At 38.7% G+C, this 26465-nt stretch overlaps 1 protein-coding gene across 2 annotated transcripts in view; it reads right to left on the bottom strand.

Moving 5' to 3' along the window:
• Positions 1–1534: 1534 nt before the first annotated feature.
• The window catches only part of LOC131040288 (acyl-coenzyme A oxidase 3, peroxisomal), a 66142-nt gene continuing 41211 nt past the window's right edge, over positions 1535–26465 (bottom strand). For both annotated transcript variants that reach the window (XM_057973183.2, XM_057973184.2), the window contains 7 exons: positions 3803–3938; positions 3495–3614; positions 2907–3053; positions 2673–2777; positions 2457–2561; positions 2293–2360; positions 1535–2140 (listed from right to left, as the gene is read on the bottom strand). In XM_057973183.2, coding sequence (XP_057829166.2) covers positions 1972–2140; positions 2293–2360; positions 2457–2561; positions 2673–2777; positions 2907–3053; positions 3495–3614; positions 3803–3938 — 850 coding nt within the window. In that variant the 3' untranslated portion in view covers positions 1535–1971. The remainder of the gene's footprint in view (positions 2141–2292; positions 2361–2456; positions 2562–2672; positions 2778–2906; positions 3054–3494; positions 3615–3802; positions 3939–26465) is intronic.

The following is a 26465-nucleotide window of genomic DNA, read 5'->3' as shown; positions in this document are numbered from 1 at the left end:
TTCGACAAGAAAAAATGATTGTTTGGCCTTTTAGAATGATATTTTTTTTCTACAACAGAAATGAATCAAAATGAACTTGCTTTGGTGTTTGAAACGTTTAGTTTTTAAAGTGACATTTGGATTATTCTTTTTTTAAATCCTAAAAAAAAAGTTAAAAGGTATAGGGGACCAACGGATTTGCTTTGGGTTCTCCTAGGATCATCCCAAACAAACCCAACCTTACAATGCCAAATCTTGCCCAAATCCATAAGCAGATCAGACTTGATCACAGATTCGATTCAAACTAGACTCGGATCTAATCACTTTGCAGGGGGATCTAAAAATATAGCAATTTTGATATGTGCTAAGGATGTCTCTTCTTGAGTATTTTGCTCTTTTTGCAATTTAAGTAGCTCCTCCTTCAAATGTAAGGAGCCTAATAATCTCTCCCTTCAATATGCCTCACATCAAAGAGCTTTCGATGGGACAAATCCTTTTATGTACTTCACTACTACAGTTATTTATCAAGGGGCAGATTCAACAAAATGGTTTGCTTTTGGAATTCAAGGCATAATCTAGAACACTTGTCCTCCATTTTAATGATTTTCTTTTCCTACAATTGTGTTTCTTGCTGCTCATCCTTGTATCCAATAGGTTGGAATTTAGATGCAATTAACTCCTGGAATAGCTCTCTTCCAGTTACCTGGGGCTTATTTGTTCAACAGCAACGCATCTACATAACATAACTATCTCATCACATTAAGGCATGATTGGACATTTCAAACAGTCAAAAATAATATTTGATTTCTTGCTTTGCATATATCGAAGTAAGCCTCAAGTTATTTGAGCCAAATTCTAATTTTTTTAGTACCATATTGATTGCTTGTATGGTTTTATTTCTCACTTAGTTTATGTTACCCCATCCAAAGTAGCATCGTCTTTAGAGATCTCATTGCCATCCCACCATCATCTTGGTAATCGACCATCACTTTAGTGGGACCTGCGACAATATCAGGAGGATTGGAAACCATTACTTTCTACAAGTAAAGTAGCTATTTGGAATTAGGTCCATGATGGTAAATTGTCTCTCAAAATATCCAAGGGAAGTACATGTCGTTACTTAAAAGATCACTGCAAGACAGGGTTTGAAAGAATATGTCATTTAGGGAATAATTGTATAACATTAACAAGATGTATATGGCTGTGTCCATATATATATGAGCTAAAAGCTAGAATATGAAACAAGATTAGACAAATTTAGGTGAAAAACACATAATTGTCCCCGGTTTAAGATATTGAAGTAGTTAGATGATCTTGTGTACGCAATGATGCATAAATGTGCAACAAATGCAGCTTGTAAAAATAAAGACACGGTAAGAAAAATCAATAGTTTTCTATCTTTGAAATAATTCAAAAAAATCCTGTACATTTCTCACATTTCTTTCAATTGCCCCTTAATGAATCACAGGCTGCAACTAAAGTAGAAAAATTAATATTTTATAAAAGATAATTATAGGAAATGATTGTTACTTGCAAGATGGAAAATGCACAAATGTGGAGAAAAAACTTGGTTATCACTATTAAATCACAATGTGATAATGGGGCCCCAATACAACACAAGCAACATAGTGTATTCAATTCATATAAACTCAAAATAGATTTGAACCAAAAACAGTTCTTGGAAGAAATCTGAGTTGTAAGTTTTCTGTCATCAGACATTTTGGGTCACACTTCATAACCCAAAAGATTTTCCTCATTATTTTATTTTATGTCATTCAAATCATCCACAATCCTGATCAGTATTGAACTTGATCTCTATATTTTTGGAGGCCTAGAAAAAAAAGTAATTATTCTTCAATCTCACTGCCATTATTACATCGGAGAGATAAAAACACTTGTTCTGATTCAATCCAATAAGTATGAGCATGGTAAAGACAATCCTAACACTGTCCACTTGTGGATTCAATCCTCACTCTCTGATTGCATCCATGTTTATTCATATGAATTTGCCTCAACCCAGTCAAATGCAATTGGACTGAGATATGGCTGAGGAATTCCAAAGGAATTGACAAGGGCCAGTGCATATGGTCGTAACTCCTTACACAATTCTCCCACTTCCTTGATGACCATTTGTGAATGTTGTGGTGTTAAATATCCATATCTGTATTAAATTAACGTCAGCATCACCTTCATTTTTTTGTGACGTAGGAATATTATATAATGGAAATAACTATGCAGAAAGCCATATTGATAAAAATAGCCACTTTTTCTTCATAACTGGTTTACATCATTTCTTTTTTAGCATATGCATACCTGAGGAATGAAGTATCTTCTTCAAGACTGACCAAGACATACAGGGTCCTCAATAGTCCTAGAACATCCTACAATCCCAAAGCCTTCATAAGAATGCAGACAGGATAATAGCTGCTGTCAGAGTATTACTAGGTATAAGACCAGAAGGACATAAAATCAGTCACCTTCATAGAATCAGAAGAACTGAGCTTTGACTCTGTGGAAAGAAGGGAATCAAGCACTGCTCGTTGAGAGAAAGCTCTCCCCAAGTCCTCTGCCAACTTGTAGCTCTAATAATCATCAAATCAAAGCAAATCAAATGTATCAGAGAATGAGAGATAAGATATAAGCATAGTTAAAAAACCAGAGAGAGAACATTCTCCAAGAAATGTCAAACGCACCATGGTTAAAGCAACTCTTGTACTTTTTCCTAATGATACAAATTGAGATATTTCCATGGCAAAACGTTCCAACAAATCACGCTCCCGTAAACGGAAAATATCAACCTGCGCTACAATACACATCTTAGTTACAAGTCAACTACACGTATGAATCACCCTTATGTTGATGTACAAAGCATAGCATAGCAGTACTACAACCAAAAAAAATAATAGAGTAAACAAGAAAGGACTCACTTGAAATATAACACTTCGCAATGTAGACATATCCAGCACTGCTGGAATTACAGGGCGAGCATTATTCATGTGCTCTAGGCCCAAGCCCTTAAAGGGTCTTCGCTTCTTATTAGCAGCATAATATTCTCCTAATAGGGCTTTGCTAACCTGAAGCATAAGAATGAGATGTTAGGGCAGAGGCAACGACATATTTCTGTCAGTTTAGACAAAATTTAGCATACAATAAGAGAATTTAAATGCATTGGAGCCATCAAACTCCTTGTGATGATCAAAGTACAGATGCAATCTGCTAAATTGCATCTATTCGTTAATTGTATTAAATTATTAATAATTCCTTAAAGATAATTTTTTTTTCCATAGACAGCCACTGATAAAATTACCGGGAATAGATTATAGTTAAACTGCAATCAATACAAACATAAAATATTGAACTCTAAAATATGCCAGTCCAATTACCCTTGGTTAGGATGCCTTCTAGCATAAGCCAGGAATAGGACCCGTTTGTATCCCTCTGGTTGTGGGATTTGAAAAAAAAAAGCACTCATTTATCAGATTTTTTTGAAAAATGGTTTCCTATTCAGACCATACCTGTTGCATAAGAACATTATTGTCTCCTTCAAATGTGGATTGAACATTATATTCCCCCACGAGGTGACCTACACGATTTTCGGTTTTTAGGCCTTGACCACCACAGGCTTCGCGACACTCCTGCATCTCGAATATTTTTAACCATTAACTACTTGCAGGTAAAAGGCTATAATCAAGAACACATGACCACAAACAATAAAATCCAAAATTATAAATGGAAATATAACCACTGACAAGATTATAGCTTATGTATATAATAATGATCAAAATTAAAGCCTGCCAACATCCTTATTGAATGTGAAGACAACCTGCAACGTATTCAAGTTCTGCCATGTGAACATAGCCTTACATCCACTAGAAAGAACATGAATAGTCTTGCTATCAGAAGAAGCCCGTTTCCAATATATCCTCTTGAGATCGTTAGCCGCACAACTCATTGCATATCTGCACAAACAAAAATACTCAGTTATCGCTTAAGTTGTTTCTTCCCATTGTATCTGCCAACCCTTCAGATTACTTCAAAGATTTCTTAACTAATGTTTGTGTTCACAATATCAATTTTATACCCTTTTCATGTGACATTGAGAATTTATTTACATTAGGATAAGCATGTACTTTCAAATTAAATGTGGATAATAATTTAAGAAATATTTTAATATCAGATTCCTCTTTCCACATAAAAGAGACGTACACAAATTAGATATTAATCTATTGTGTATCGAAAACAGGTTAAAGGAATGCTATCTCCATTGTATGAATGTCTGGACTCTTGAAGGACGGCAAGCAAAATGGAGAAAGCATTGTGTCTGGCATCAAACTTCTGATGCAAGTAAAATCCCTAGAATGTGGCTCCATGCACTTCATCATAATAGATGGGCACATAATGCCTATCGTTAGAGACTCTAGGCCTCTTCTATCAAATGTGATGCTGATTGCAATTGTCCTTTAGCAGCCATTCCCAATGGCACAAGGGTTCCACCCTTCCCTTTAAGTGAATTTTCGTAATGAACAACATGCATCACATTGTAAAACTTTTTTATCTTATTATTATATAAATATACATGCATGCAAAAAGAACTGTGCACCATAATTATTGTGTGGTGTAGACACAATATACATGCATGAAACTATGCATTATATCATACAAGTGTGGCAAATGGAACCAGACAATGATAAATAGATCCCTTAGATAATTGGATGTTAGTTCCAGGATATCAATTATGTGGGCCTCGCATGAAAATGTGCCATGACAAACTCACAATATCACAAGGATAATCCATATCCCCTCTTATAATTCTATGCCCATTTCCCAGAACAACCTTTACCCACAATGTATAAATCACAACAATCTCCCGAAATGCACCAAGTAGGTCTTATCAAATGCATAGCTTAGATCAATTTACACAGTGAAGTTGTAAACTATAATCATAAATGATCATAAGAAAACTTAACAGAAAACAGGCATTTCCAACATATTCCAGTGGGCTTGATCATGTGGCAAGGTGGAATGATTGCTGTAATGAAGAACCTGCTATGTAAGCTACCCGAGTTAAAGTGGGCCACCATGCATGTCTTGTTGTGGTAAGGTAGGCATGTCACAAAATAGAATTGAAACCTGTCAGTCTCCAGGTGTTTTAGCAAAGAAGAGAGAGGCATTTCCAATGTGACGCAGAATTCAATCATAATATAATAAAACAATATTACACAGTTCTGGATAGAAAAGGGACTGTTGTAGATGAAAAGATGCATCTTAACAGGAGGCATAACTCAATCACATGAAATATTATAGCAATATTACACATGATGCCTAGAAAAGCAACGCTGTGGTGAGAAATATAAACCTACTGTGTTACTTTTCTCTGAAATAGACCAATAGGGGGCCTAGTGTTAAAATGATACCTCTTTATGGGCCTCAAAAGGCTTTTAATTATCATGCAATTTTCCTCCTAATATAATTAATAATTACAGGCTCTTCTATACCCTAAAACCCTACTTTCTACACTTCTAGGTAGCTTCACGTTCTACAAACAAAAAAATATTGTATGAAATAATTCTCCAATTTCTATTAAAGTAGATATTGTTTGTGTTTTTTGTATTAATCCATGTAATCATTCATTTCTATTTTATTTTATTTCATTGCTTCATCCCTTACATTATGTTTGAGTGCAATTCCCCACTGTGACTGCACCTTACTAAATCTTTTTGTGGGCAGGTTTGTTTCTTCTACACCACTTGACAGTCAGTTCAGCAATTTGAGGAACACAAGGCCCTGTTGTAGTATTGTGTTGTGTAATACTGTGATTATGCTTTAAATCACTCCTGAATATGGTTGTGGGGTTGCATACCTGTGATACATGTATGTAATCTTTTTGTGAGCTGTGCAGTGCAAACCTTGTGATAACACCTCTTGACTTCCACGAAAGATTTAGAATGAAGGCACTAAGAGGAAGAATAGCAGTTGGAAACATTGTTTATTGAGTCAGATCGGCAATGGCCAGTGTGGTTTACTGCAATGTGGATACATTTGGGTGCAACCATTACACAAATAATTCTTCCAGCTTCTCCCAGACTTAATAGATTTTGATATGAAGAAGGACGGGCTTGAAAGGAAGGAGAAATACAGGGTTTCGTTCTGTTTCAAATCCATCAGGTCTCAATTGTGTAACCTTTTCAAGAAACTAACATTTAAAATAGGATGAGTCATCTGAATTTTACTTCCTGTAAAGAGATTGAGGAATCAGTTTGGTAATGTTGGAATTGTTAGTTCAACATGCGTGTTTGATTAACCCTTGAAGAATAATAGGGTCTGCAAGAAAAAACAATGATGCTAGAAACCTATGTATGATAAAAGAATGATGTGGCAGTCCAAAGCTGGTGAAAATGCCTTCATGTAGTACAGATTATCGCTGGATGTCCCAAATCCTTTTTGTACTTACTCAAATTCTATTTGTAAATTGATTGCAAATTAAGATGAAGTGAGAACCTTAGAAAAATATATGACGTTATGAAAAATCTTAAGTTGGACGCATGCACTAATCTCTGTATAGATGAAAGGTGTAATTTTCCTTCCTTGAATACATTTTTAATTTTGCTGCAGCAGTCTTTCTTTTCTCCTACAATTTCCTTGAAGGAGGATAATAAAGGGAGCACTTAGGAGAATGGGTTAAAGAAAAAGACCACATAAAGAAGATAAATCAAGATGAAGGGGGAATTATTTTGTGGAGACATCATATGTTTTTCCTTGTGAATTACTCAACAACCAAGGACGAAACCCCTCAAAGTTCAGAAATCAAAGGACAAAACCCCTTAATTTCTCTTGTCAAGTTAGTGGACGAAAACCCCTAACTTGGGTAGAAATTAGAAACATTTAGAAGACATCTATACAAAGGTAGACAACTGCAAATTTGAAAGAAGAATCACAGTAGAGGCTAAAGGATAATTCTTAGAGGTACATTATAAGCTTTAAGTCCAAATTACATGATCAAAAATGATAATTTTTAGGATAAATTTATATCTATAATTAATTATTCAATCATTATTGTGAGTTTGAGTTACTTATTTAAAGAAAAATAAGAAAAATTTTAAAAGAGACATTACAAATGCTATCAGAGCTGTGATCCTGCTAGTTTGCAAGGTGAAGCTAACATGTTGGATGCATGTCAGTCACATAGACTTAAAAGTCTAAAAGGAATATAGAGATGAAAGGTTCTATAGAGGCCCAATACAATATTTCTCAACCAAGGTTTTTACAAAAAGAAGAGGACAGAGATTTTGTTTAACATTTATTCATAAAAATACAGAAGGATAAAGACAGGTAAAAATTTGAGGACCCCAAAATCTTTGACCAATATCAAAGTTTGATATCAAAGGTTGCAAAATGATTTCAAAGCTTGTATTCACTTTGAAAAGTACTAGGAGGCACTCAGAAACCATTATCCTGACAAAAGAGGCCTATATCAATACATAAGGAAAATGTCTAAGGAGGAGATCAAGGAACAAAAACCAAAAGGATGAATTTTGATAGAAGAAACCAAGTCCGAATCAGAATCAAAATCACAAGAAGCTGGTAAACTCAAGGAAGAAGAGCTAGAACTAGAGCTAGAAGAAAATGAGCAAACCAATGAACAAGAAAAAGAGGAACCTAAAAAGAAAGTTGAACATAAGAGTCTTTGGTAGAAGAAGATGTTTTATTGGTTTCTAATGATGGCATGTGTCACCAAAATAACAATGAAAGGAAGACTAAAGGGATTCCACTTGTTGGATGGGAAGAATACGAGTTGAAGGAAGATGCACCAAACCATGCACTATCTTTCAAACTTCCACATGGTGAGCCGTTGATTATTAGAAGAGGATTACAGACAAATATGCATTTGGGTTTAGACAAAATTCAAAAGTTTTGAGTCACAAAAATGAAGGTTTTGAGGATATCTCAACAAACTCTCTTTCAGCAAATGAGGATGAGCATTTTGTCCACAGCCTAAAGTACGAAAATATTTTAGACTTGGTGTTTCCTAAGTCATTAGAAACTCTTGTCACCATGGGAAACGTGCAAAGAGGGGTGATAGAGTAAGGGATACAACTTGCAATATAGGGCATGTGGACTCTTTGTTTCAAGTTCCAAACTATTTTAGCACATTGGGTCCAAGTGATCTCTTGAGGATCAAAGTGGATAGAGGCATTGGAGATTCAAAGGAAAACTCATTCTGATTCCTGGAGTGATTATAAATTTCAAAGAGAAAAGGTTAAGAAATAAAACAATGACAGAATATATGATTTGATGGAAAGATCTTCTTGAAAAAGATGCAACATAGGAGAGACAAAATTATAAAGCATCCCAATTTGTGATTGCTCAAGGACAAACAATCTTGGGAATGGTGGACTCTAATGCCCCTTACTTATATACATTTTTTTTTTGGTGCAGCAGTCTTTCCTTTCTCCTATAATTTCCTTAAAGGAAGATAATAAAGAGTGCATTTGAGGAGAATAATCAATATTATTATTAAAAAGCTGAAATTTAATGAAGTTTAGTTTTAATGAAAAGTCAAAAGGCATGTAGTCTTAATAAATAAACCTAGGATCATATGCAATAAAATATAATAATAATTCATTATAAGAGGCGGAGCAAATTTAAAGGAATTAAATGGCAGCAACTTATTTAAAGGGGATGACTAGGATTAGAAGAAGTTAAATAGCAATTTATTTTTAAATGGGGCTGACTCTGATTTATTTAGGAGGCCAACTGAGATTAAAGTTTGGGCAGTGGTTATCAAATAGCACAAACACTAATTAAAAGGCAGAGCTCCATTATGAAAAAGTGTGACTCTTTGCAAAGAGATAACAGGGAATAGGTGTGACCCCCCACTTTAGAAGGTATAAAGGGGAGAAAAACTCATTTGTAGGAGGACAAAAAAAAGATCTATTTGGAATAGAAATCGAATAAGCAGATCATTAATTCAGATCATATATAAGGATCAATCAAGGGAATTGTTCATTGAATAGCAAAGTCTGAAATAACACACACGCACGCACACACCCACACACACAAACAAGAGCAGATCAGCCATTCAGATCATATATAAGGATCAATCAAGGGAATTGTTCATTGAATAGCAAAGTCTGAAATATAACACACACACACACACAACAAATTTATTAAGCAATCAAATTAGATTTTATGGAAGTGTCTAGCAAATAGGAAGGATGTCAGCCTTCCAAGTTGAGACAACACACACATTCAATATAGCAAATTTATTAAGCAATCAAATTAGAGTTTATGGAAGTGTCATGCAAATAGGAAGGATGGCAGCCTTCCAAGTACATGAGAGCTAAAGGACCAAAATTCCTTCATGCATCTTATGAAGTACACCACCTTGAGATGGATGGACTAGAAATCATACCAAGCTCATGGGCCAGGAGGCCGAATGGACTAGAAATCATTTCCATGCTCTTGGGCTTGGTCAAGGAGGAAGGCCAGCCTCCAAAGTGGATTGAGGGATGGAATGGACCAGAAATTCTTCCATGCTCTCACAATACAAGGATGCCCATCCTTGAGATGGTTTGCAAACATTTCCAATGAATTCCTAATATGGTTGACTATAAGGAATATGCCTTGGACCAAATATTAATGATATTAGGGTGTACTGATTTAGATATGAATGATATTGTTGTGACGTTTTTAAAACAGTGTGAGACACGCAATGGATTTCAAAGAATTGATTGATTTACAAAATGAGCAAGACGCTCATAAATAATACAAGGGTATTTACAAGAATAGCAAGTTTCTAATAAGAAACTGCTAAGAAGATCGTAGAAGATCTTACTAAAATAGAATATACACTATTGAGCATTAATACTAAAATTAACATTATTTTAATATTCTAATACCCTCCCTTAATGCTCAATCTATTAACTTCACCTATAGACCCCCTGAATTTTACAAATTTATCAAGACCAAGGGGCTTGGTGAAGATGTCTGCTGGCTGCTCCGAGGTAGGAACATACAGCAACTGGATAGATCCGTCTTCAACCAGCTGTTGAATATAGTGACAATGAGTTTCCACATGCTTGGTTCTTTCATGGAAGACTGGATTCTTGGCGAGTTTGAGCACTCCCTGATTATCACAAAACAAGGGAGTTGGGCCTACCTAGGAGACATGCATATCCGCAAGCATTTGTCGAAGCCAAACCGCCTCACAAGATGCCTTAACTGCTCCCCGATACTCTGCTTTTGTCGAGGAGAGAGCCACTGCCTGCTGCTTCTTACTAGTCCATGTGACAGCACCAAATCCCAAACTAAACACATACCCTGCTGTAGATTTACGGTCATCAACCGAACCTGCCCAGTCAGAATCTGTGTAACCACTGAGTGTAGGATCAGAACTCTAAGTGTACAGAATTCCATAATCAGGAGTGCCACTCACATAACGCAGCACACGCTTCGCTGCTATCCAATGATCAGCCTTGGGAGCTGTCATGAAGTGTGAAATGTAGCTCACTGCAAAACTGATGTCAGGTCTAGTAGCAGTAAGATAGATGAGGCTGCCCACTAGTTGCTTGAACAAAGATTCATCCACAACTGGTGAAGATGACTAAGCTAAAAGTTTGAGCCCGGGTTCCATAGGAGTAGAGGCAGGTTTGCAATCCTGCATTCTGAACCTGTCCACAAGACTTCTAGCATACTTGGACTGAGAGAGAAAGATACTGTTCTCAGTCTGCCAGACTTCAACTCCTAAGAAGTAATGTAGAGGTCCCAAATCTGTCATATCAAAGGTGCGGCACAAATCCTGTTTGATCCCAGTGATCAAATGTGCTGAACTGCCAGTAATGATTAAGTCATCCACATAGACAACCACAAACAGAACATCATTACTGGTATGCTTGATATACAGGTTTGCATCAGATGGACTCCGCTGAAAACCATGATCTGTCAGGTACTTATCAATTTTCATGTACCAAGCCCGAGGAGCTTGTTTCACACCATAGAGTGCTTTGACTAGTCTACAGACCTTTTGTTCTTGACCAGCAACCTTGAATCCTGGGGGTTGCGTCATGTAGACTTCTTCCTGTAAGTCACCATTCAAAAAAGCACTCTTGACGTCCATCTCATGGACTTTCCAACTGAACTGGGCTGCCAAGGCAAGAACGAGCCGTATGCTACTCATTTTGGCTGTAGGAGCAAAAGTCTCCTTGTAGTCAATGCCTTCTTTCTGTGAGAACCCACGAGCAACAAGACGAGCCTTATACTTGTCTAGGGTTCCATCAGCTTTGTATTTTACTTTGTACACCCATTTGCAGCTAATGGGCTTCTTCCCTGAAGGAAGATCAGAAAGGGCCCAAGTGTGATTCTTCTAAAGACTCTGGAACTCAGCTTCCATAGCCTGTTCCCACTTAGGTATACCTTTAGCCTCTGAATATGTTTGAGGCTCAAAAACATTGTGTATGCTAGCCATGAGAGAAAAATTGACTGTATGCTGTTGTTTGCTCTTATTACAGGAGGTTCTACCCTCAATGAGCTCAGTATCCCTGAGATCACCAATGGTCTTGGCCCACCATTTAGGCCCGAGAGTAGAAGTGCTAACATCTGGAGGAGCTGGAAGAGGCTCAGGATCAAGAAAAGGAGCAGCAGGGGGAGGATTATTCTCCGGAGGGAACTCAGGTAGTGCATCATCGAAAATGGATTCTGCATCATCCCGCCCATCAAGTGAACCTAATGGAAGAAGAACACTGTGAGGCTGATCCTCAGAACACTGCTCAGAAGAAGGGGACTGAAAGAATCCTCTGTCTTCATCAAATACAACATCACGACTGAAGATAAAACGTTCAATGTCTATATCTATCAGTCTGTAGGCCTGTTGTGACCATTTCACACATCGCCCCATCGCAAATGGGGACCCCCTCTTTTTGCTCGTTTTTCGTTCGTTTTCGCTTTCGTTTTTAGGGTTTTGTTAGTTAGTTAGTCGTCTGGATTTAGGGTCAAGCCTTAGGGTTTTAATTTTGTCTTTTCAGGCCAAAACCCAGTAGTTTTTGAGAGCTTTCGAGCTTCCTTTTCTAGGATGCAAATTTTGAATGCAATGAATTCGCCAAATTGGTCTAATTTTCAATTGGAATGTTAATGCAGAGCTTAAATTTGTCTAAGTATTGAACGTGAAATGTGAATTTTTGTCCGATTGAATATTTTGACCAAATTTTGACTTTTTTTGACTTTGATCTTGGGCATTGGAATTGATTTGTTTTTGCCTCGTGAAGTGTTAGAATGTGAAAAATCATGTTATTTTGGCCTGTAGGAGCAAAATCGCTCCTGTCCCTCAGTGAAGGACGGGAGCTCATTTTCAAATATCTCATCATCCCTGCAGAGTCCAGACAAATTTCAAGTTGGAAGTGATGGAAAACGGCGATATCTTTCCATTGAATATAAATTGAAGATTTTCATGAGCACAGAAATGCCTCCAGGTGGAAAATCGCTCCTGTCCCTCAGTGAAGGACCGGAGCTACAAATTCAATTTCGCCTTGTCCTTGCAAGATTTTGATGACTTAACAATTTGAGGACGTCCAAAGGAAGATGCTTTGCCAAATGAATATAATTTGAGATGCAGAAGCGAAGGAGAATGACCTATATTGACCAAATCGCTCCTGTCCCTCTCCAAGGGACCAGGACGAGGTACCTTGTAGCTCTCGTCCCTCTCCCAGGGACCAAAGCGATTTCCTTCATTATGCAAAATCCAGACAAAGGTCAAGGCAAGTTTACGTTCAAAAACAAGGAAAAACATGAGATAAATGCGTTGAATATAAATTGAAGATTTTTGGAACGTCCATAACAATGCTAAATGCCTAGTTCGCTCCTGTCCCTCAGGAAGGGACCAGAGCGATTTTTGATATAATTGATTTTCTTGCAAAGTTACAAACAATGTCAAGGCATGAACGAATGGAGTGAAGAAAGACGAGTCCGTTGAATATAAACGTGGAACCTGGCAAGGTGAGATAAAGGCTACAAAAGGAGGATCGCTCCTGTCCCTCTCCAAGGGACCAGGGCGATACAATGGTAATATTACTTCCTATGCAAGTTCAAGGTCGATCCAAGTCAAGACAAGATGGCGAGGGACACTTCAAGACCTTTTTAGCAAGCACAAACATTCAAGGGACGTTATAATGATGAAATTCGCACCCTATAGCCTAGATCGCTCCTGTCCCTCTCCAAGGGACTAGGGCGATTTGCTTTGGATTCCTCGTTTTGCTTCAAGTTCAAGCTAAGTCAAGACGTCATAAGATAGCATATGGTCCAAGGCATCGTTTGAAGATAATTCGCAAGAGTGTTGAACGTCCAAACATTGCCAATCAAGGTAAAAGCTCACATCGCTCCTGTCCTTTGGACAAGGACCAAGGCGATACTATCAAAAAGACTCACGTTCCTTCAAGATCAAAGCGAAGCGAGGTTAGGGAGAGTGAAGGACGGCGTCTAGAGGACATTGCAAAGGAGATCAAAGTGTAAAGTTGCCAAGGTCAAGGAAAAGAACGTGGATCGCCCCTGTCCCTCTCCAAGGGACAAGGGCGATGGTCCCTTTAATACGTCCAAACACATAATGAAGACAAATGGAGTAAGCGCAAAAGGAATGAGCATAGATGTTATTCGCTAACAATGAAAGATCGAGGAGCAAAGATGCATATTGAACGTGGAAATTTGGAGATCGCTCCTGTCCCTCTCCAAGGGACAAAGGCGATGAACACTCAAAAGACATTTAAGTACGCATGCAAGATGATCAAATTCGAAGGACTCATCATGATGATCGATTTTCAACGCGAAGATGAAGGAGTTGGACGTAAGAAATGCAAAATCAAGATCAAAATCATGGATCGCTCCTGTCCCTCTCCAAGGGACCAGAGCGATGAGGTACGTCCCTTCCTTTTTCCAATTTTGGCGCCAAGTAAGCAATTCGAATTTTCCTCAAATGCTAAATCAATTTAAAAATTGAATATCCATTTTATTTAGCATTTAATATGGCGTTATCTTTTATTAATTATTTTTTGCCTTTATTTAAAAATCGAAATTAACATTTAAAAAACGCAAGGCATTAATAATTAATTAATTAATTAATATAAAATCGATTTGGAGCGCTCAATTAAGCAAGTCGGCCTTGTTATTTTATTGCAAATCATTTAAAAAATGGTTTTATTAAGCAAGTCGGCCTAAGGGGTGAAAGGATGAGCGCGCTATATATGAAGGGTGAGAGATTTCATTTTCACATAATCATTTTTACCTTTCTTCATGCGAATTAAGAAGAGGCGAATATAGTGCGAAGTGTGTTCAAAGGTGGTGCGAATTCAAACCAAGGGTGGCGCTTAGTTATCAAGGGTGGTGCGAATTTGAAGACCACATCAAATGCGAACTTGAGGATACATTAAGACGAATTTGCTAAAGACTTGGAGGATTTGTTTGAGCGATTTGTCAAGGACAAATTTGAGGATCATTTAAGACCACGTCTAAGGCGATACTTGAAGATCACGTTCACTCCAAGGGTGGCAAAGTCAATTTTGAGGAGACCACATTGAAGACTATTTTATACCTCAGATTTTGCCTAGGCGAATTTTGTTTTTGCATTCTAGAGTTAGCTCTCTATTGAGGTATGGCGATTTATTATTATTGCTTTATTCATTCATCGTCGTATTTCAAGTTTTGAAATTTTGATTTTTGAATTTCTCTTAGCTCAATCGTTGTTTTTAGGAAATGATAACTCTAGAGACTTATCATGAGGTTTCCTAAAAAACTTTATCTCTCTAATCACCGTTATTTATTGCAAAATCTATTTCTTATAATGAAATGTTGTGTAGGTATGGCAACCCCGAAGGCGGGAGCATCCACCAGCCGCTCAGCTCTCATGAAAGAAGATCAGAAGACCGAAGAAGTGGAGACCAAGATCGTGTCTAAGTGGAGCAACATTGGAGATACAAACCTGGGGAACTTTAGCACGAAGAAGTTCCGAGAGGTCCCTTACATTGGCAAGCCATCACCTGTCGCCCGGAGAATAATAGAGAGTGGCATCATTAAGGCGGCCGGTTTTCCTCCAGCTGTTCAGTGCCACGAGTTGATGATCGAGTGTGCCCGTCACTACAACCCACAGTCCAGGACAATTGTGTCCAATGAGGGAAACACTTTGGCATACCTTTCAGAGGAAGCCATAAGTGAAGCCTTCCATCTTCCAGAGCACAGGGACATGATATACAAGAGCATTGAAGGAGCCAGATCAGTGTACGATGATGATCCAGATGCTTGCCTAGGCATAATCAACAAGAACTGGCTACTCAAGAGTCGTCCCCGTCTGAGCAAAGTACCGAACACACCGCACCGGATTGATTTCCAGGAGGAATACAGAGATTTGATTACCATGCTCAACAGAGTTACAGGAGCACCTCATGCCTTCTATTTTGAGAAGTGGATGTTTTACTTCATCCAGGTGATTGTTCAAGGAAAAGGTACGATACATTGGGCTAGAATAATTAGCCATTGCTTAGACGTACAGTTGAGAAGACTCAGGGCTACTAAGTCCTTCCACATGAGTTCATACGTCATCTATGCCTTAATCAGGAGCGTTGAGTACGCAGGACTACCCCACAGAGGAGTGATTGGAAGAGGACCCGGCGAGGTCAGAGCTTGTGAATCCTATACCTACTTGCATCATCCGCCAGGGAAGAACTACAAGTTAGTCAACGATACTTTCACGATGAATATCACAAGGACGCTGCAAGGAGGGATTCACAACAGATTATCTCAAGATGCCCAGGAGTTCATCAAGAGGTACGGTGCTTGGTTCATTCAGTTTCCCAAGTTCACTTACATTAGAGTGCATGGATGTCCTTTACCTCCATACATGTTGCCGAGGTACCCGATAGACAGAATTGTGTTACTTGAAGTAACAAGGCAGTTGGCAGCATATGTGAAGGCATTCAGACACAGACATCAGAATGGAGTCCAGGTACCTATTATTTTGGGTAATTCAGTTGAGGTATGTCCTAATGTCTTAGCCATGGATGACGCAGAGAAGGAGTTAGCCTTGTATTCTTTTTCATCTTTTGCTTGGAGGAATAGTTTTGATCCGCATGGACATTTAGAGGAGACGGTCGGTAGAAGATTTAAACATGAGCACCAAATTGAAGATTTTATGATGAACCTCTTAGATGATCTCGAAGTGAAACGAAAGATACATTCTAGATTGCCTTTGGATTTCATCAGGAAATGCAGGATTTACAGAGTGGCCGACCAAGCTCAGGACAATGGCAGGCACATCCAGTCTTCATATGATAGAGAAAGCAAAACAATAAGTTTGAATTGGAATGAGCCCGAGGTCGTGGATTTAGATGATTTGATGGCACCAGTCTTGTCTTGTACTCGCAGATGGGTAGACGTTCAGCATCAGAAGTTGAGAGAACAAGGCATAGCTATGTCTTTTACTTTGGAAGAAAAACCAGCCGAAGGTGGAGCAAGTGTTAGTGAAGGCAATCCTAATCCTAGGAATTCAGGTGAAGGTAACCTTCGATGTGCCAATGAGGGCAATCTCCATTCGAGAGGTTCGAAGAGAAAGGAAAGATCGGAAAAGAAAGAGTCTTCCAAGAAAAAGCAAGGTGCCAACAAAGATCAAGCACCAGGTACTTCTTCCAGACCAAAGAATAGAACAGTTCGAGTGGAAGAGTCCATGGAGTCGATGGTACAGAATGACAGACAGGAGGAAGGACAGGCACAGCATGTTTCGTCAGATGGATCTCTCCAAGACTATGATTTAGAAGAAGATAATGCAGTAACATCTCCTCCCAGACAAGAAGAAATAGTACATAAAGAAATTCAAGTTCAAGAGACAAGATCGAATATCCCAGATTGGTTGAAGGAAAGATTAACCAAGGTGATCGTAATTGAGGACGAGGACAATGCAATTGACTTAGAGAGCCTTGTTGGACGTTCACATGTGATAACAGAGAAGAAGAAGGCTACAAAGATGTCCAAGATGATTCGAGATGAGACTGGATCTAGAAAACTGCAGATAGCTACACCGGCAGCAGATAAATATGAGGGTGAGATCCTAGCAGAGGATTATGATATACAGACTTTTGAGTTAGGACCATCTACAGCAGAGCAGACTTTAGATGATGCCACCGACACATTTGAGGCATTGAAGGACAAGTTTAGAGAAGAAGTAGAAAAGAATAGAAAGCTTGAGAAAGAGGTCGGTGCATGGAGGACATATTTCAGTCACATCAATGAACCTTTGGAATGTCAGGATCCAGTTAGGTCACCAGTGCAGGCATTGCCCCTTCAATTGATCAATGAAGCAGAAAGATTCAGGAACCTGGTCCAGCGTACATGTAGTTGGATGGATAGATCTCATACAATGGCTATAGAATTTGTTACAAGGATGTCGAAGATCACTCATCAGGCTATCCAAGTTCTTGAGATAATCCACAGATTGATGGCAACAGTAGCTGCATTTGCCCATACCAAGGACGTTGTCATCCCTGTCTTGAAAGTAATAAGACACACATCCAGAAGAATTTTAACGCAGGAGAGGATCTTAGAAGGTGATTCTCACAGTTTGTTTCAGTGGTCAACCTTACTCCATATAAAGAGTGTTCTCTTCGAGGACATCAGTGTTAGATGTGGTCAAGTTGAGGAGGTGATCAATCCGATCCAGGACAGAGTATTTGAGGTACTTCGTACCATTCTTGGCAGAAGGATCGAGGTCGAGACAGATGTGGATATACAAGAATTTGAGGATAGAATCAAGATCATCTTTCGCAAGGACGCAGATATTACAGATGAGCAGTATGATCAGATGTATGCCACCATGCTCCTGATTGATAGAACAAAGGAACTTGAACCTACTTGGGATGCAGCTCTTCTAGATGCATTCGATCAGGTCATCCACTTAGAAGAGAGTATCAAGAATCTTCCCGAGATTCCAATCACAGAAATCGAAGGAATCGTGACAAAATTCATTGCATATGCTAAGAAAGAGAATTGGAAAGGGAATAAGATTCTAGATGAAAGGTTGTTACAGATGACATGACATCTTATTTCTCATTGATTGATACCTCCTAGATTTTTGTGCCGAATTTAATATTTGGCTATGTATTTAATATTGTTCAGTAAAAAGGAGGTCATTTGTAACAAACCCTAATTAGGGTTTAGGTGTCATGATCTTGTCCGTTGATTTACTTTCAATCTGGACCTTTCATTGTAACTGGGGATGCTATTTATACCCCCATTTTTCATTTCATTTGGTAATAGTTAATAGTCGAATAGTCAGATAAGAGTGAAATAGAGAGATTAAAGTTAGAAGCAATTCTTATTTTGTAGCAAGATTGAGTCTTGAAGAGAGAAACTCAAGCAATTGTTGTATATGATGACTTGGAAATCAATAAAATATTGAAGTTATGGTGTTTTGTTGCAAATTTCTTAAGTTATCTTCATGGTTGTTGGATGTACTTGAATCACGCTCAATCAAAGTAGTTTGTTAATTTGAAAGACTAAGTGTGAGATTTGATATTTGGTAAGATTCGCAATCCAAACCACTAGCTTCTTGCTGATTGTAGGAAAGCCTTGCGTGGTCGACTGGAGAACATTTTGAGTCTTTAACCTTCAAGCATTGTCATATCTAGGATATGTACCTTCGTAGTAGTGTCCTTGGTCTTTGATGCATTGAACATCATTATTACCTTAGAAGATCGCACTAATTTCGATTGAGTTGTTATCTTATGGCAAAATTGAAGTTGGTTGAGTCTTGCCAAATCTCATTCATGCTAAGTCGTTCATAGGGTTAGGCTAGATTAGACCTCTTAAACCCTATCTTTTGTTTTTTTTTGAAAGTTCCTTTAGTTTAGTAAAATCTTCGAGCTTTGAATACGTAAGACCCCTTGGAGGAAACAGCAAATCACATCATACCACTAAAAAGCTTGTCCACACGTGGAGACCCCACTAAAAGAACCTTGGAGTCCATCTAACTGATCCTTTTTGCAGATCTTCAGCAGTTAGAGACTATTTTCTCAAGAGAGGATAAGATGCCTAATGGTATTTTATTCTGTGTATGATTGTGTATAAAATACACGTCAACAAGGCCTTATGGTGATCACTGTATCCTGTCATCATGAGTTTCTGACTTTTGGAATCCAACTTGGAGCGCTTAGCATCTGGAATCCAAACATAGGCAACAGAGCCAAAAACCTTCAGGTGGCTGATCTTAGGCTTCTGACCAGACCAAACCTCTTCTGGAGTCTTCCCCTTAACAGCCTGAGTAGAGGAACGGTTAAGGAGGTAGACAGCAGTAAACACTACTTCAGCCCAATACTTATTCGGAACACTCTTGTGTTGTAACATTGAGCGAGCCATCTCAACAACCGTACGATTGCGACGCTCGACAACACTGTTTTGCTGAGGAGTGTAGGGTGTAGTCAACTGGTGTTTGATGCCATGGGTATCACAGAAGTTGGAGAATGCAGAAGAACAAAATTCCCCCCTGTTATCTGTCCTAAGAGTAACGATGCTACATCCATACTCTTTTTCAACTAAGGACTTAAACTTCTGAAAGATACTAAATACATATGATTTGTGTTTAAGAAAGTACACCCACATCTTTCTACTAAAATCATCTACAATAAGCAAAAAGTATTTGCAACCAGTAACCGAAGATGTATTCATAGGACCACAAATATCAGCATGAAGTAATTGAAGTACCTTAGATGCGCGCCAAGACTCTCCATGTGTGAATGAAGTCCGATGTTGTTTGCCAACTTGACAGGCGCCACAGACTCCAAGATGCTGAGTCTGAATATCAGGTAACCCTGAAACAAGTCCCTCCCGAGATAGCTGAGAGAGATACTGAATGTTGAGATGTCCATATTGCTGATGCCACAAAGTGCTGAGAGGGGAAACACGAGCTGCCAAAGCCACTTCAAGAGAATCACCAGTGTCAAGAAGCTTGTATAGGCCATGATCCTCTAGACCAACAGCAACAATAAGACGAGTCTCCCGATCAATGATGGAACACTTGTGAGCACTGAACACCACATCTAGCTGAGGAGAATTCCTCATAATCTGAATGACAGAGAGCAGATTAAGTTCCATACCAGGAACATAGTACACATTCAGGAAGATGAGATTCCTGCCACCAGACTGTATCTGAACAGTGCCTTTGCCAACAACTGTATACTCCTCACCTCCGTCGAATACAACGAAATCACTGAAAGATGAGAAGTCTGTAAACCAGTCACGCCGATGAGAAAAGTGACATGACGCACCAGAGTCGATGTACCAAGCAAAAGACCTGGCATGATCTGAAGACCTCTTAGCCATAAAGGCATAAAAGGCAGACGCCTTCTGCTCGAAATGTTCAGCAACGTGCGCCTTCTGGTGTGACCCTCCCTGCTTCTTTTGTTCAGAAGCGAGCCTCTGACGGCAATCTTTCTTCATGTGGCCGTACTTGTGACAGTAATTGCATTGCACATTCTTCTTCTTAGCATCATCCTATGTCTGAGAAGAGCCTTTCTGCTGAAAAGGCTGAGTGGACTGAAATTTGCCTTTATCCTTGTGAAAGGATTGGGCTGTAAAGGCATTTTCCGAGGAGGCTAACGTAGTACTACTACCAAACTGTTGTTTCCAGCGATCCTGCTGTAGAAGTTTGGTGCACAATTCTGAAAACTTCAAGTCAACATTAGTTGAAGTAATATTGAGGGTCTCAATGAAGTGTTCATACGATTTCGGAAGACTTTTCAGAGTGATTACTACCATGTCTTCTTCCTCCATAGTCCGACCAATAGCTTCGAGTTGATCTTGAATGTCCTTGATCCTCCTGAGGTTTTCCTGTAAGGACATGCGTTCGTCCATCATGATGGAGAACAGCTGATTCTTCAGAAAGAATGCTCGGCTCTTGTCGGATGTCTCATGCAATTCCTTCAGATGCTTCCAGATGTCGGAAGTTGTCTTGCCGGAAGGAATCTGCGGTAACTGATCATCAGTCACGGAGAGTTTGAGAAGCATAACTGCCTCCCAATTGCATTCATCAAACTTATCTTGATCTACACCAGGTGTACCAAGACTGAACTCTTTTCCCAAAACAAGCTAGTCAAGATGCTTATATTCGAAAATGGTCAACATACGTTGTTTCCAGATGTTGTAATTGTTGCCATTAAAGCGTTGACTGCCTTCTAACATCAGGTTGGTTAGAGAAGCCCATTTGCACGTTTCCCAATGCACTGAAAACGAAAAAACTGAGAAGAGGTGCTGGCACAGAATTCAAAAATTTTGAATCCCATTGTAGAAACAAAGGCAGATGCAGGTACAGACTTCAAAAAATGACGTACGGTTGGCACGAATTTCAAGAAAAAATTTCCGGCTAACCCAAAAAAAATCCAAAGACAACCCAGAAATCCTTGCGAAAAACCCAGAAGGAATCTGTTGTCGGAATCTGGATCCTCTTGCTCGAAAATCGAGGCACCCACAAAATTCTGACGATGACCCAGTTAAGATCTCGAAAAACCCACCACTAATCTATACTCAGAAAAAAAATTCGACTGAATCTGGAGGGTCAAAACCCTAGCCGAAAGTCAAAAAACACGGGTTTGACCAAGTTGCAGGTTGCAGAAAAAATGGCGGGTCTGTACCGCGCCGAAAAAATGCCGAAAACCCTCGCCAAACAGACGCAAACAGGAAGAATCCCATTACACGGCATAAACACAGTCCAAAACGAACTTTTGAACACAAAAAAATTTTTCGAAAATCTGCAGCAAAACTAAGAGGCCTAAAAAATCTCAGAAAAGAATTCACAAATTCTTTATTTAGGCTCTGATACCATAAAACAGTGCGAGACACGCAACGGATTTCAAAGAATTGATTGATTTACAGAATGAGCAAGACGCTCATAAATAATACAAGGGTATTTACAAGAATAGCAAGTTTCTAATAAGAAACTGCTGAGAAGATCGTAGAAGATCTTACTAAAATAGAATATACACTATTGAGCATTAATACTAAAATTAACATTATTTTAATATTCTAATAGTTTTCACACATTGCCCCATTACAAATGGGGACCCCCACTTTTCTTTGCTTTCTAGTTTAGTTGTTACGTCTTTAGCTATTAAACTTTCACTAGTAAGAAGTGCAGTGTCTCAAGTTGTCAAGAGGTGATCAATTCATGTTTGTTTCTTTGGGTGGAATTGAGGTGTAATGTCCCCTTCTTAGTGATGATGCATTCAGTGGTCCATTGGCCTATTCCGGAGACCCGTAGGCTATGTGGAAAGGAGAATTAGGGTTTCCATCTTTTGTGGAGTTCTGCTCGAGCTTGACAGGGTTAGTCAAGAGGGAATTCTTCAGTCCTCCTTGTGGTTTCCTTCTAGGTTTTCCATGAACTCCAGTATGGCATAACATGCAGTTGACTCTTTGGTGAAATGTGAACTTACTATTTTTAGTAAGTTAGTGTTTGGTTGTCTGGATCGTACAGTTTTACTGAGCTTTCCAATCTCTTTCTCTGGGTGCGAAGATCATGATTTTCAGAGCAATATTTCATGACTTATTATCATTAGTAAGTGGCAGTTTGGGCATTTCTATTTTTGGCAATCTTGGATATGGTCTTGATCCAACGTAGTTCAGCGGTCTTCATTGCTCAGCTTCATCCTGGATTTTGTTGATAATCAGTATTGGAGTTATAAATTATTCAATTAAATATTATTTTCTTCCTAAGGTTTAATATTTAATTATTTTATTACTAATTAATGATATTGGGAATTGTGCATACTATGAGTTATCCTAAGTCTGCTAGGCGAATTATTTGTGCCATGAAGGGGGACGCCAAAATGAATAACGAGACTTTATTTTAAGTGAAATATATTTTATGCCAAAAATCGTGGTCTCCTTTGCTAGGCGTGGGCTTGATTTAGGGGGGGACGCCATACTTGGGTCCACCATGGGAAATGAAATGCAAATTGAAGAGGTGGATTTAATGGGAGTTGAATTTGAACTTCAGACTTGAAAATCTATATATACAGGTGTTTGGGTCCTCATTTGGTTATCCAGAGAAAATATAATGTTATGCTGTCGGATTGATTCCAAACTTCTTCGACGGTGAAAACCTCCTAGACTTTTCAATTGCAGTTTCGAGTGTGAGACATCACTCCTAGCTGAGGCTCTTTTGTGTAGATTTCGTGGTATTCTTGTGGATTGCGGGTGTGGTTTTGAGAGAGTTGGTTTGCTGCTATAATTTTCAGTGTTGCTGGTTCCCATGTGGCTGAAGCGAAGTTTCGATCCTACCTCCCTGCCTATGCGACCTATCATTCTGGGTATTGGCTCGAACAACTTCTATGATGTAGGCGATGTGTTTTGTAAGTTTGCAGCCTTTAATTTTGAGTATTCAATTTTTAATTGCAAATCGTACCTTTCTGCCTGGGTGTACTTTCTGGGGTGTGCATTGGGAAGCGTGATGTTAGTTGGAGCTCATGTTGATGTTATCTCTCTGTTTGTACTTGGTCGCCTAATGAATAGTGTTAGTTTGGGTGTGATTTGGGGTGATTTGAGTGAGTTTCGAGTGAGATATGAGCATTTTAGAAATTCTTGAAGTTGTTGGTTTGTGTGTTAATGATTTCCAGAATTTCATATTTACATGTTAAATGAGCTTTTGGGGGTTAGTGATTGGTTGGAGATATTTATCAGCATTGGACAGCATTACTCCTCTATTCTAATATTCTATCTCATTATTGTGTAAGGTTGAATAGTAGTACTATCAACCAATTCTGGACTGTAAGCATACCCACTTAACAAGTGGAAGTGGCAGGCTTGCCGCCTATTTTCTGGTATTTGTAACTCAATCCTCTCATTGAATAAGTGGTCGAGTGATAAGTTTTATGTATTGTCCTCCCACTGAAATATGCGGTAGAGTGATAGCTTTATGTAATGTCCTCCCGCTGAAACACATGGTAGAGAGATTGAGTTTAAGTTTCGTATTGCTTTCCTTGGCTAGTTTACCGCCAAGAAGTTTAGTTTCTATCCTGCCGGATAAGCAGAAGGGGCTGGCTTGCCGCCCGTGCATTGTAATTTCAGTTTGGTTTATGGTGCTAACGATCCCCGGAACACCGTATGCTTTCACCCTCCCAGATTGGGCTCTCGGTGAACAAAAGGTGGAAGGGTTCCCTTTCAGTTGTTTGGATTATTTCTCTAACCTTAACGGGTTATGGTGTTTGCTTTGTAATTCTCATTGAAAATTAAAAAAAAATTAAGGGGAATATTACATGAGGTTAGGTAGTTCTCAAGCCTTGGAAATGAACGATATGATGATCTTTTCATTTGATCATCATCATGAGAAATGGAAACAATGAGTGCAAGTGTTGAGTCATAGGAATTGAGAGGTTAGATGCAAGCCAATGAGGATGAAGGCTTAGACAATCATGAGGAGGCTTGGTTGATGATGAAGGACCCTTAGAGACGGAGAGGTGAGTGCTTGTTTTTTGAAGAGATTGAGGTGATTGAGTGAGTAAAATTGATATCTTTGAGTCAATATCAATGAGGGGTGAAAATCCCAACCACTGTTAGTAACCTATGAAAAGCTCAATTGCTTCCAGTCAGTGCTCATCCAAATCTTTGACCTGCCTTATACCCAGGCAGTGGGGTCTCAAAAGTCTAACCACCTTGAAGGCATTTCCTGTGATCCTTCAAAAGCACGATCAAGGTGTGGAAGTCTTATACTTGGCAAGATGAACATTGATTGAGGTAAATGCTTAATGTTTTGGGGGGTAGTAATGAATGACTTAAGTGAAATATTCTAGCAAACACTTGAGATGCTTTAAACCAACTAATGGAACAACTGAAGTTGACACTTTTGGGTCACTGTCAGTGACCCCCTAAATTCTCAGCCGTTTTCAGTTAGTGACCCCCTAAATCCTCAACCATTTTCGGTTAGTGACCCCCTAAATCCCGAGCCAGTTTCGGTTAGTGACCCCCTAAATCTTCAACAATTTTCGGCCAGTGACCCCCTAAATCCCTGACCATTTTCAGTCAATGACCCCCTAAATCCCCGACCACTTCCAATCGGTGACCTCCCAAACCTGACCTACCTCTTCTAGCACTGCCAGTTGGAGATAAGATCTCCAATCTGCCTTAAGATCATTCCTTGTTGCCTACTCAGGTTGAGAGACTTATGAATTTACTGAGATCAGTGTTCCTAGAAGTCAATGCCTTAGAATTTGAAGCTAATGATGTTTTTGCGTAATGGTAGGTGGAAGCATGGTGAAATGCTGAGTGACCAAGTTGCAATTACACTTGTATGTCACTGTCAATGCCCATCCAAAACCCCAATCTGATTGCATCCATTGTCAGCGGGGTCTCAAAAACTTCAATGGAAGCTATTGTGAATGGTTAATGGTGGAATTCTTATGTTCATACTACTAGTATTTCATTGATTGTGAAATATCTTCTGTGGTCGATTGAACTCTTTATAAGCTTAACTTCAATTGCTACTTGCTCATTGATATGCATCGTGTTAATAGTGTCTATGTCCTTGGTAGTGGTTTGAACATCATACACTTACCTTAGGAGATTGCATTAAACTTTGTGAAGTTGTTACTTTGCATGGCAAAGTTAAGTCTAGTTGAATTTCACTAAGTCATCCATGGCTTCTTACATTCTTAGGATTAGGGTAACTTTCTCAACCCTTTATCCTTTTGCTATTTTCTCAAGTCAAGTAAGTTTTCACGTTCCAGTAGCATCCAAGCATCAAGTAAGTCCCCTTCTGATTCTAGCAAAATCACATCATACACACCGAGTCTATCCAAGATCACGTCAAGACCTGACATTCAGAACCTTGGAGTCACCTCCTATGATCACTAAGTTTAGCATAAGAGGAGATTTTGTTCAAGAGAGGATAGAATACTTACTATTTTATTATGTGTTACATAGTGCATGAAAAACACATCAACAAATGCTTATATGGATTTAGATTTTTTAATGGATTATTGAATATTTTGATGTTAGTTCCTAGTGATTAATATTATTTGCAAACCTTAAACCAAAAATATCCCATAAGGGGCATTACAATTGGTAATTTTATTATAAAATTGTATTGGTAAAGATAATAAAAGTTTCATCTTAAGTTGGAATTGTTGTTTTAGGGTAAAAATAATGAATATTCCAAAAGGGTATATTACAAAATGAAGAGTTATGTCAAATAAAGAAAAGGACTATATAAAGAAGATAATTTAAGAGGAAGGGAGTATTATCTTGTGAAGATATATTGTATATATTTCCTTGTGAATTATTCAGCAAACTGAGGACAAAACCCTGCAAAGATCAGAAATTAAAGGACAAAACCCCTTAATTTCTCATCCCAAAATTGTTGAACATTTATTCCCATACGAAGAAACATCCAAGGATGTATGCAAAATATCTTCCCATTGTAGTTAATAATATGAGAGAAGAAAACTCTTAATGTATGTCTTTGAAAGATTCTCTAG

The sequence above is a fragment of the Cryptomeria japonica genome, chromosome 7 (assembly GCF_030272615.1).
Source record: "Cryptomeria japonica chromosome 7, Sugi_1.0, whole genome shotgun sequence".
Taxonomy (NCBI): Eukaryota; Viridiplantae; Streptophyta; class Pinopsida; order Cupressales; family Cupressaceae; genus Cryptomeria; species Cryptomeria japonica.
The sequence above is the reverse complement of the archived record's forward strand: the minus strand, read 5'-3'. Positions and strand labels throughout refer to the sequence as shown.